The following is an 11,951-nucleotide window of genomic DNA, read 5'->3' as shown; positions in this document are numbered from 1 at the left end:
TCACGTACCGTTCTCTGCGCTGCCGCTGCCTCGTTGGAGGACCCCCAAGTCGATCTTGCTTGAACGGAAAGGGCAAGGCACGGCACAACTCTCATCTCCACCATCATTGATCAATGATGGTCACCGTAAAAAGGTTTTCCTTTGCTGTGGCAAGGTGGACACATGTCCGAACTGAAAGTCGAATTAACGTGCGTGGCGACCTACTGTCCTGGTAAGTCGGTTGCCCATTTGCTGGCAAAAACTTTCACGGTAAACTTTGGTCTATCAGTGCACTGGTCGATGCGTGCAATGCACGCTGTACTACCGGATGCACGTTACAAATAATGGGCTGTGAACTGTAACATACGGCACCGGTTTTTCTGGAAAGCACTGATCAATGGGGTGAAGGTCGGTACCTGCAGGGATCCTGGACCATGTGAAACGCTAAAACCGTGGAAAGTGATCACGCCTTTTTCAGTTCACCAAACCCTCCCGCATGCGTCTAGTGCCCTACTACCACTGCTCCTCATCAAAATGTGGCAAGCAACCCATGAATCCATGACGTTTTGCCCCAAGAAACAGGCAAAGAGAGCCCCAGCAAGGCAACGGCAGGAGATAGCTTGTCTTCCTTGCCATCGCATGCACTATATAGTACACTCTCTCGGGTCCTAGGCGTTTTGCCTGGCTAAGCGAGCTGCGACTGCGAGGCCAGAGTTATGTACGCAGTTGGCGCGGTGGTCGCCGTTGCGCTCATCGTGCTGACAGCGGCGTGCGCGTCGGCTGCGGCAGGAGACGGGCGGCGGGTGGAGGAGGGAGGAGGCGATGCGGCGCGAGGAGAGGTCACCTACGACGGCAGGGCCCTGGTCGTGGACGGCACGAGGAGGATGCTCTTCTCCGGGGAGATGCACTACACCAGAAGCACGCCCGAGGTAACCACTTCCTTCTGCATTCTGATGCCGTTTCTGCTCCGCGTTTTTGTTTACCTTCTTGATTGAGTTTTAGCAATCCACTTAGCGTAGAATCAATCACCGGTTCTGGTTTGCCCATCGATCCACCACACCACCCTGTGCTAAACTGCCAATGCGACGCCTACTAATGCCATGCTCGGGCATATGATGTCCTATGGCTATGGGACGGTGTAACCAGTGAAAACACTTGTCCAAACGACGGCGTATACTCCGTAGCGTCTTCCGGCAACTGCCAAGGAAGAGCGGCTACCGGCGGGCGGCGGCTGCCATTGATTGGTGACCACCGCAAAGTGGGAGACTGATGAATGAATATCGGTTGTGGTAAATTCGTGCGGCGGTGCTCTGCTCTGCTCCACCCTCCTTGGTCACCACCTTATTCATTTCCAACACGAATGGCTTGCCACCTACATGCTCCAATGCATCAGCTCCGGGGGTACATGCACCCAGGAGCTGCGTCGCCGTCGCATATACGTAACTGATGCCGCATGCGGTTTCCATAATTCCATCTAGGCCGTTTCGAAAAAATAATTCCATCTAAATGAACTGAACGCGCAGGAAAGCACACGCTGTTTTGTGATTGCTGATGCGCGCCATGCACAGACACGCTGTTGGGTCCTTTTTATTTCATTGTTTTGGCTGATGCATTGGAGCATGTAGAGTTGTAGACGACGACGTCTCTTCGCTGCTCAAAACAGCTTTACTACGGACGCATCCCACCTAAATACGTCAGGTTTCTACAGAGTGGAGTGATTCCACACAGCTTGGTTTCTTCCTCTCCAATCTTGTAGAAGCTGTCGTTCTGAAAATTTGACCATCAATATCTTTATTATTGGAAAAATCGCCAAAAACCATATCTTTATTAAAAAATAATACTTGGATTGGATTCTTGAAAATCATGCAAGATCTTGTCTTGAAAAGTATTTTCTCAGTATATGATTTTATTTCATTTAAAAATAATGCGCCAATGTGACAGAAATTAATTGTCAAGATCACGTTTCGAAGATCATTCTCATGCCCAAAACAACAGATTCGAGAGGACCGAATAAAGCAATTTATATTTCACCTCAATTAATCCTGATCGTGTGGGATTTTCGCAGAAACTATACAGATCATGCATCCATTTCTTTGGAGTAGAATTATGAGCATGCATTAACTCAGTACGAGAGAAATCTATTGAAGAGATTTTACTCGTGCATGGGTATTTCTAGAGCAATTAAGGCTTCATTACCGATTTACTATACTCCAAATAAACAAGCAAAAAGACAAGACAAACTTTACTACCGGGCGTGCATTGCAGCCCATGGCCAGCACACGTTTCCTTTTTCAGCCACCTGCGCAAATACTTGCCAAGCATGCACATGTCGCCTCCATAAATATATATCGTAACCAAGTTGAGGAGAACCCTCAAGGAAACTTAGGAAAATTCGCCAACTATCAGCTAGCGATCGACAACATCGCGAGTCATGGCCCTCGCAATGGTGGTCGCCATGCTGATAGTGTGCGTGTTTACTACCGCGGTGGTGGGAGGCTGGCGGGGAGGGGAGGGAAAGGAGGTCAGGTATGATGGCAGGGCTTTGGTGCTGAATGGCACAAGGAGGGTTTTGTTCTCCGGGGAGATGCACTACACTAGAAGCACCCCTGAGGTAATTGTCCAGCAGGGCTTTGGTCGTTGGGTACCTTTTGCAAAAGCTTTCACCCTCCTGATTTGATCATGGTGTAGTTTTTCAATGGTATAACGGGAGTCCAATTGTCTAGTTTCTTTTTACAGTACTTCGGTTGTCTAATTTTTATTTGACCGATATGGAGGTCACGAGGATTGCATAGCGAAACTCTTTTCAGTTTTTTAGGGAAAATCTCTTTTTTGTTTTGTTCAGAGAGGATCAGCTCTCGCCTGGGATCTGTCTCCTATAGAATTTGAACCCCTGGTGGGTTAAAAAAAAGAATTTGAACTCCTTTTTTTTAGAATTGAATTTGAACTCCTGGTGGATTTGCCTCCGTTGCACGCAGGTCAGTTGCCTAAGTACGACGGGCCTAAAGCCCAACTTGGTTCAGAGTTAGGACTTCATTTCATGGGCTCTTGTTCTCGTAGGCTTGCCTTTCTCGGCCCAATACGGCTTACATGGCCCAGCATAAAAACCACGAGGATCTTTGCCCATTGTCGGTCCTCACACACACACACACAAAAAAAAAACCTTTGCCCGCCTTCCTGCCCCGCGCACGTCATCAGGAGTTCAGGACGATGGCACTTTTCTGAAAGAAGCTACTCTCGGTTAAAAATGGACCAATATTTTGGCAGCTAGAGAATCAAGATAGAGATACCCACAATTACCAAGTACCACATTCCATCCAACTATGACATACTGCAATATTTGTTTTACCTACCCCGGCTGTCATTTATCTACCTCTGACACCCTCAACAAAACACTACTCGCTTTATACAAGTATAATTCCCCTTGATAAAACAATATCAAACTTGCACAGCTAAAAGGCCACTGGTAAAAATTTGAGGCATACGTCATAGTCCAGGGGTACTAGGCAATAAATGGACCGCACAATTGCGCAAGTAGAGGGGAGGGAGGCAACTCTTCAAAGTAACTGTCAAGTAGAAAAAATGTCGATCCTCTTCTAGACATAAGACAAGGGTCAAATATTAGGCAACGTTTGAACTGAACTTCTATACTGCTTCCTAGCTTGGTGCAATTCTCTAATGAGCTACTTCTTCTGATTCATCACCAAATCAGTTTGTGCGTATTTCAATTGACAGATGTGGCCAAAACTCATAGCGAGCGCCAGGAAGGGTGGCCTCGATGTCATACAAACATATGTCTTTTGGAATGTTCACGAGCCTGTCCAGGGCCAGGTAGGTGTCTTTTCAATTCAAAATATGGATAGATTGTCTGTCAAAGGGAAAAATATTTAGTAAATGAGTCGTTTATTACTGATATATGTTTCACTTATATCATCGCACCAGTATAACTTTGAGGGAAGATACGATCTCGTGAAGTTCATCAGAGAAATTCAAGCTCAAGGGCTCTATGTAAGCCTCAGGATTGGACCCTTTATAGAGGCAGAATGGAAATACGGGTATGGATACATATTTTATATCTATATCTTTACTACTAATAGAGATACGGGTTAAGCTGGGATACCTTCATCTGAACTGTCCGCAGATGTTTATTCAATTTTATAAATCTGAATCCAATGGCTGTTTGCAGAACTGACTCACTCCTAATCACTTCTATGTTAACTGCCCCTTTATTACTCCAAGTTTCAGTATCGTTGCCTCATAGTTGCAAAAAAGATGCTTAATACCTTTTTCTGTGAAGAGAAAAATGTGCATTGCATGCATGCAGTTGCTACCATAGATGAGCATCTTCCCTTTTGAAATGTTGTACGGAATACAACTCTACGACTAAACTGTTTCATACAAGTGCACATACCTAAGTGGATAAAAAGTACTCCCTCCGTCCTAAAATGTAGGACGTTTTTTGACACTACACTAGTGTTAAAAAAGATCTTACATTATGGGACGGAGGAAGTAGTACCTGAACAAATGCTGGGTCTTGTGTTCATGCAGAGGGTTTCCATTTTGGCTACATGATGTTCCAAACATCACCTTCCGAACAGACAATGAACCCTTCAAGGTAAATAATCTTTCAGATGGCATTCTAAGAATCTGTAACATGAAAAACTCTGAACTGTGACTGGTGATTTCAGAGTTTTTGTTTTGCAGAATCCTACAGAAGCACTACTAACATGATTTCAGTCTGGTTATCTTTAACATGGTAAATTATATGTTTTTGTCCACGCAGCAACATATGCAACGATTTGTCACACAGATAGTAAACATGATGAAAAAGGAAGGGCTGTATTACCCACAAGGAGGCCCAATCATCATTTCCCAGGTTAGGAAAATTAACTTGAATTAGTGGTTGTGTTAAGTTCTTCATTATGTAACTAAATAAGTTGAAACACAGATTGAGAATGAGTACCAGATGGTTGAGCCTGCATTTGGCTCAGGTGGCCCACGTTATGTCCGTTGGGCAGCTGAAATGGCTGTAGGTCTCCAGACAGGTGTTCCATGGATGATGTGCAAGCAAAACGATGCCCCAGACCCAATTGTTAGTTTCCATTATTACATTGTTTCACCTGATTGCACCTCATTAGCCAATAATTCCTATCAGTTTGACAGTAAGTTCATGACTAGATTAATACCTGCAACGGGCTCATCTGTGGAGAAACATTTGTAGGACCAAACTCACCTAGCAAGCCTGCATTGTGGACAGAGAATTGGACAACTCGGTATGTTGCAATCTCACAGCTCACTTGGTTTTGGACCTTCTCATTCTGATGGAAAGAAAAGTCTGATGGTCAATTCTTAATGTGTTCAGCTACCCTATATATGGTAATGATACAAAGTTGAGATCTACAGAAGATATTGCCTTTGCAGTTGCACTTTTCATAGCAAGAAAGAAAGGAAGCTTTGTGAGCTACTACATGGTACAGACTTCGTAAAAACACTTCAAAAGTTTCCCAGCATAATCAATTCTAAATTCTCTCTTGTTGGTTATGACACAGTACCATGGAGGAACAAACTTTGGTAGGTTTGCCTCTTCATATGTAACAACAAGTTACTATGATGGAGCTCCTCTAGATGAATACGGTAAATACTTCAACGAGAGTAAAGGCATAGTAGAAGGATTTAAATATAACAGTAACTAACAGACTTAGTTTTGCTGTATCCAGGTCTAATATGGCGACCTACATGGGGCCATCTCAAGGAACTGCATGCTGCAGTAAATCTATCTTCAGAACCATTACTGTTTGGAACGTACTCCAGTTTTTCATTAGGTCAAGAACAAGAGGTAAAATAACACAGCGCAAAACAATATCAGTTTATTCAATATATTCTAGCAACATAAGCATGATTTATGACGTACTCCAGGCACATATCTTCGAAACAGAATTGAAGTGTGTGGCTTTCTTGGTCAACTTTGATAAGCATCAGTCACCAACAGTAGTATTCCGTAATATGTCTTTCCAACTGGCACCCAAATCCATCAGTATTCTATCAGAGTGCAGGACAGTGGTATTTGAAACAGCCAAGGTATGTGACCCATTGACATATATTCCTTCAGGACCCAGGTGTTTTCATCACAGGCAAATGCCATAACCTCTTGTTATGATATTTCACTATTAATTTCTATCACAGGTAACTGCTCAGTATGGGTCAAGAACAGCCAAAGCAGTAGAGTCTACTAACGATATTCATAGATGGAAGGCATTTAAAGAACCAATTCCTGAAGATATAAGCAAGGCTGCGTACACTGGAAACCAACTCTTTGAACATCTCTCAATGACTAAAGATGAGACAGATTATCTCTGGTACATTGTCAGGTAAGAAAATTTCCTCAAAGGTGTTTTTGTTCATCATTTGTATTTACTTATTTAATTATTTTAAATCACCATGCTAACTGTATTGCTTAAATGCAGCTACGAATATAGACCAAGCGATGATGGCCAGCTTGTGCTTCTTAATGTTGAGTCACGAGCACATGTTTTGCATGCCTTTGTCAACACTGAATACGTAGGTCAGTATCCTAGTAGATAAATTATGATTTTATCAAGCTTCATATATAATTTTGTGGAAAGCAACAACAAATGTACAATATTCATCATATACACTGTTCAGATTATGCTATCTTGTAAATCAATCTACAACTGATGAGTTATGTTATTGCTAATCGCACTTCACTCATGTCTATCAGGGAGTGTGCATGGGAGTCATGATGGACCTGGCAACATAATTCTCAACACGAATATTTCTCTAAAGGAGGGGCAGAACACAATATCATTGCTAAGTGTAATGGTTGGATCACCGGTATAGTTCCTATGAGCTGCCCCGGTAATATAAATTTTTTTATAAATAAAAGAAAGTAATCGAGGGGAACCACGATTTCCTAAAAATGGGTCCTTTTATCACAATATGGTCCCGAACTGCCAATGTACCAGAAATATGCTTATTCTCTTGGTTGCGTAAAAGGAGCAAATGTGTTAAGCGTAGTTATACTGGAGCTTGAGTACAACAAATTTCAAGCATACATAGTTCTAGAAGTGTATCAACTAGCCATTTTATCATAATTGCACTCTTTTAATTGGAAGGACTCTGGTGCTCACATGGAAAGAAGAAGCTTTGGAATTCGCAAAGTGAGCATACAGCAAGGACAACAACCACTATATCTCCTCAACAACGAACTATGGGGGTACCAGGTAATTCCAAGTCAACTAATTGCTAATTTGGAACATGAGATAGAGATGAATATACAACTCTCGAATTTGATCTGACAGACTAATCGCAGGTTGGCTTATATGGAGAAGGGAAAAGAATCTACACGCAAGAAGAAGCAAGCAGTGTTGAATGGACAGAGATCAACAATTTGACATATCATCCACTTACTTGGTACAAGGTAGATAAAACCAACTAGCTCATCATCTTGTGCTAAATGCCCACTCTTTACAACAGTATACTATACATTGCACCATTTGTTGTGTGACCCAGACAACATTCGCCGCACCAGTGGGCAACGATGTGGTGGCACTGAACCTCACTAGTATGGGCAAGGGAGAAGTATGGGTCAACGGGGAGAGCATTGGACGGTACTGGGTCTCCTTTAAGGCCCCAAGTGGACAGCCCTCTCAATCCCTGTAAGCCTAGCTAGCTCCAACTCTCAGCCTCCTTTCTCAAACTCTCATCTCCCCTGTGACCAACCATACACGCAATATCTCACTGACATTGCATTTCTGAACTATGAAGGTATCACATTCCACAGCACTTCCTGAAACCTATAGACAACCTCCTTGTTCTTGTTGAGGAAATCGGAGGCAATCCGCTGGAGATAACGTTGAACACAGTGTCCATCACAACAGTGTGTGGCAATGTGAATGAGCTTTCGTCGCCGGCTCTCCATACGCAAGGAAAGGGTCCGGAAGTACATTTACGGTGCCAAAGGGGAAAACACATCTCAGCAATTGAGTTTGCGAGTTATGGGAATCCTGCAGGCGACTGCACAACATTTTCAACTGGAAGTTGCCATGCCACGCTGTCTGAATCCGTTGTAAAACAGGTAATATCTATAACCAATATGATGAACTAATGTTACAATCTGCTCCCTTATTAACAACATCCAACTATTTATTCTGTTCTTTCAGGCTTGCATAGGTAAAAGGGGTTGCTCTATTCCGGTATCTCCTGCCAGGTTTGGTGGTGATCCGTGCCCTGGGATCCAAAAATCCCTTCTAGTTGTTGCGAATTGCAGATGATACCATACATACACACATTAAAGGAAGTAAGGTTAATGGCCGCTAAATCAGCAGAAAGCAAGAATTGGACAGATTGAGGGTAGGTTATACAGATCCATTGCTTTAATCCAAACAATCCGATAGATGTATATGTAATTCACCCCAAACCAACAGATACATTATTTTTTTTCGCGAATACGCAAAAGGCTTGCGTATCATTGCATTGATAGGTAGAGAGAGATCATACAAGGTTTCTCAAGGATTACAAGGGGAGAGGCTAGCCAACATGTACACAGGAATGGCATGGTAGGATAGCCCAGGACGCAAGCAGAGGTGGTGCGACGGCCACCATCGCTAGCCGAATTCTATGTCTCCGGGATGATCTGCGCCAAGTGCTGGCGCCCGCACGTGCCCATAGCCTTGCCTCATCTCTGATCTCGTTGACGGCGCGGCAAACTGAGGGTCGATCACCGTCGAAGGTGCAGCCGTTGCGGTGCTTCGAGAGCCACCAGGCAGTGAGGATGGAGATGGAGGCGAGCCCGCGTCGAAGACAGCGCGGAGAGTCGGCGATGGCAGCGGCGAGCCAATCGGCAAACTCGTCGTCGCGGCTCGGGATCGTGGCTGTGGATCGACACCAGGAGAGTACCTCGTGCCAAACCTAGCGGGAGAAGGAGCAGCCTGCGAGCAAGTGTTGCATGGTCTCGGGCTCTTGATCACAGAGCAGGCATTGGGGCTCGTGAGGCAGGCCGTGGCGCGCGAGGCGATCAACCGTCCAGCAGCGGCCTAGCAGGGCAAGCCACATGAATAGCTTGATGCGAAGTGGAGCCCAGGTACGCCAGGTGAGACGCCAGTGCGGGTCTTGAATGGATCTAGAGAACATGGCTTGGTAGCAGAGCCCGCGTCGAAGACAGCGCGGAGAGTCGGCGATGGCAGCGGCGAGCCAATCGGCAAACTCGTCGTCGCGGCTCGGGATCGTGGCTGTGGATCGACACCAGGAGAGTACCTCGTGCCAAACCTAGCGGGAGAAGGAGCAGCCTGCGAGCAAGTGTTGCATGGTCTCGGGCTCTTGATCACAGAGCAGGCATTGGGGCTCGTGAGGCAGGCCGTGGCGCGCGAGGCGATCAACCGTCCAGCAGCGGCCTAGCAGGGCAAGCCACATGAATAGCTTGATGCGAAGTGGAGCCCAGGTACGCCAGGTGAGACGCCAGTGCGGGTCTTGAATGGATCTAGAGAACATGGCTTGGTAGCAGGAACTCGCGGAGTAGGAGCCGGAGCTAGTCCAGCGCCAGGAGAGCCTGTCTGGCTCGTCGGAGAGTGTCACAAGGCGCAGGCGACGCCAGAGGGTGATGTACTATGTGGCCATCTCGATGCCCAGCGCCCCATGGATGTCCGCGATCCAGGCGCGCTCGTGCAACCCATCACGCACGGAAAGAGACTTGCGGCGCCGCTTGGAGACCTTGGCGTGGACCAATGGCGCGATGTCGGAGATGCACTGGCCATCGAGCCAGTGATCCTCCCAGAACTTGCAGCTGCGCCCATCGCCAATGTGCCAGCAAGTGGAGGCCCGGAAGATAGCGTGAACCTCGGAGGAGTGGGGGATGTGTAGGTGCTGCCATGGGCGCGATGGGTCCGTCTTCTGTAGCCATAGCCATCGGGTGCGCAGAGCGATGCCCGCAAGGTGGAAGTCCGGCAGGACAAGGCCGCCCAGGGCGACGGGACGGCAGACGCGGCGCCAATTGACGAGGCAGTGGCCACTGCTAGCATCTTTGCGTCCGTGCCAAAGGAAGCAGCGGAGGAGGCGGTTGATCTGCTTGAGGACAGTCGGGTTGATGGACAAGGCGAGCAGCGTGTGCACCGGCATTGCCGCGAGCACGTGGCAACAGAGCGGCAGGCGGTCACCACGCGACATCATAGATGCCCACCAGGGGGAGAGCCTGGCTCGAGCTTGATGATGATTGGTTGCAGCGCAGCGGTGCTGACCTTGCGGATGGAGAGCGGGAGGCCGAGGTATGTAGTGGGGAACTCTTTGATGGGGCATGCGAAGTGGGATGCGATGGCGAGACATTCCTCAGGCGTGCACCGAATCGGGGAGGCCACACACTTGTTGAAGTTGGTGCACATCCCAGACGCATTGCCGAAGAGGGTGAGCAGCCGGCGGACGGCCGAGAGGTCCTGCTTGTCAGGCCGGCAGAAGACGACCACGTCGTCGGCATAGAGCGAGATGCTTGAGGCCATGTGGCGGGAGGTAAGGCGTTGAAGCACGCCGCCGGCGACGGCGCGGCCGAGCAGGTTGTTGAGGGTGTCGATCACCAAGACGAATAGCATGGGGGAGAGGGGGTCCCCCTGCTGAAAACCACACATGTGGAGGATTGGCAGCCCTGGGGTGCCGTTGATGAGGATGCGCGTGCTCGCCGTGCCGAGGAGGATGCAAACCCATTCGCGCCATCGCCGACCGAAGCCAAGGTGGCGGAGGGTGTCCAGCAGGAAGGCCCAGGAGAACGAGTCGAACGCGCGGGCAATGTCGAGCTTGAGCATGACGCGCGGCTGTTTGAGGTTGTGGAGTTGGCGCGCCGTTTGCTGGACGAGCAGGAAATTATCATGAATGCATCTGCCCGCGATGAACGCACTTTGGTTGGCGGAGACCATGTCGCCGAGCCTGGGTGCAAGACGAAGAGAGAGCACTTTGGCGAAGAGCTTGGCGAACAGGTGGATCAGGCTTATGGGACGGAAATCCGCGAGCGTGGTGGCGTCCGGTTTCTTCGGCAGCAAGGTGATAAGCGCCTCGTTGAGCCGCTGGAAGCCACGACCGTTGAGGTTGTAGAGCTTGTTGAACGCATCGACGAAGTCCGCCTTGATCGTGGGCCAAGACGCGCAAAGGAACTCGGAGGTGAACCCGTCCGGTCCCGGCGCTCTCCCCATGGGCATGCACTTGATGGCCTCCCAAATTTCGTGCTCAGAGAACGGGGCGTCAAGTTGTTGCAAGTCGAACGTGCGCGGGTCGAGGCTGTCCAGGTCGATGGAGGAGAGCCTCTCCCGGGCGGAGCCGAGGATGTCAGAAAAGTGTGCGTGCGCGGCCTCCGCGATGGCAGCCTGCCCGGAGATGGTGGCGTCGCCCACCTTGAGCTGCAGGATCGTGTTCTTCTTGGAGTGCTGCGCTGCGTGGAGACGGAAGAAGGCCGGGTTTGTGTCGCCGCCTTTGAGGTAGTTGAACCGCGCGCGTTGCCTGGCGATGGATCGATCGAGCGATGCGAGGCCGATGTAGGACGCCTTGAGTTGGCGGCGAAGCCACGTCTCGGCCGCCGAGAGCTGCCGGAAGTCTTGTGCTGCGTCGAACCGGGCGATGAGCTCACGGGCGACGGTGAGCTGGAGGGAAATGTTGCCGACAGTCTTGGCGCTCCAACGCTGGAGGCACTTGGCGGTGGCCCGCAGGCGAGCATAGATGCGGCGAAAAGGATCCGGCTCGTCAGTAGCGGAGGCCCACGCCTCGGCGACGGCATCATGGTAGCCCTGAAGCTTAGGCCAGAACCTCTCAAAGTGGAACCGTCTGTGTCCGGCAGAGCGCGGCAAAGAATCGAGGATGAGGGGTGCGTGATCGCTCGCCGCGGAGGATAGGCAACACAACATACAGCTTGGGTGGTTGACCTCCCAACCCGCAGTGCAAAGGACCCTGTCGATGCGCTCGAGCGTCGGGGCGTCACGCTCGTT

General features: G+C 48.7%; 1 protein-coding gene across 2 annotated transcripts; it reads left to right on the top strand.

The window, feature by feature from the left end:
- Nucleotides 1-513: 513 nt before the first annotated feature.
- Nucleotides 514-8,984, top strand: LOC125519135 (beta-galactosidase 7-like). 2 transcript variants are annotated; one of them, XM_048684017.2, is made up of 19 exons: nucleotides 514-908; nucleotides 3,712-3,807; nucleotides 3,919-4,031; nucleotides 4,525-4,591; nucleotides 4,760-4,852; nucleotides 4,925-5,068; nucleotides 5,155-5,249; nucleotides 5,339-5,447; nucleotides 5,526-5,610; nucleotides 5,694-5,812; nucleotides 5,893-6,054; nucleotides 6,160-6,344; nucleotides 6,441-6,538; nucleotides 6,716-6,828; nucleotides 7,110-7,217; nucleotides 7,307-7,414; nucleotides 7,507-7,652; nucleotides 7,762-8,071; nucleotides 8,157-8,983. In XM_048684017.2, exons 1-19 carry the CDS (start codon nucleotides 696-698, stop codon nucleotides 8,265-8,267), a joined length of 2,475 nt encoding a protein of 824 aa, XP_048539974.2. In that variant the 5' UTR covers nucleotides 514-695; the 3' UTR covers nucleotides 8,268-8,983. The 2 variants fall into 2 exon arrangements, with proteins under 2 accessions (XP_048539974.2, XP_087381779.1); XM_087525653.1 differs by lacking the exon at nucleotides 514-908 and adding an exon at nucleotides 2,319-2,590 and having other exon boundaries at nucleotides 8,157-8,984.
- The last annotated feature ends 2,967 nt before the right edge of the window (nucleotides 8,985-11,951 follow it).

Source organism: Triticum urartu, chromosome 1A, assembly GCF_056163025.1.
Source record: "Triticum urartu cultivar PI428250 chromosome 1A, HENAU_Tu73, whole genome shotgun sequence".
NCBI lineage: Eukaryota > Viridiplantae > Streptophyta > Magnoliopsida > Poales > Poaceae > Triticum > Triticum urartu.
The sequence above is the reverse complement of the archived record's forward strand: the minus strand, read 5'-3'. Positions and strand labels throughout refer to the sequence as shown.

Excerpts from the sequence above, each read along its gene's own strand:
- LOC125519135 (XM_048684017.2), top strand. The coding sequence starts at position 696 with ATGTACGCAGTTGGCGCGGTGGTCGCCGTTGCGCTCATCGTGCTGACA. Across the intron at positions 5,250-5,338 it reads ACAGAGAATTGGACAACTCG|CTACCCTATATATGGTAATG; the intron begins GTATGTTGCAAT and ends TAATGTGTTCAG. Across the intron at positions 6,539-6,715 it reads TGTCAACACTGAATACGTAG|GGAGTGTGCATGGGAGTCAT; the intron begins GTCAGTATCCTA and ends CATGTCTATCAG.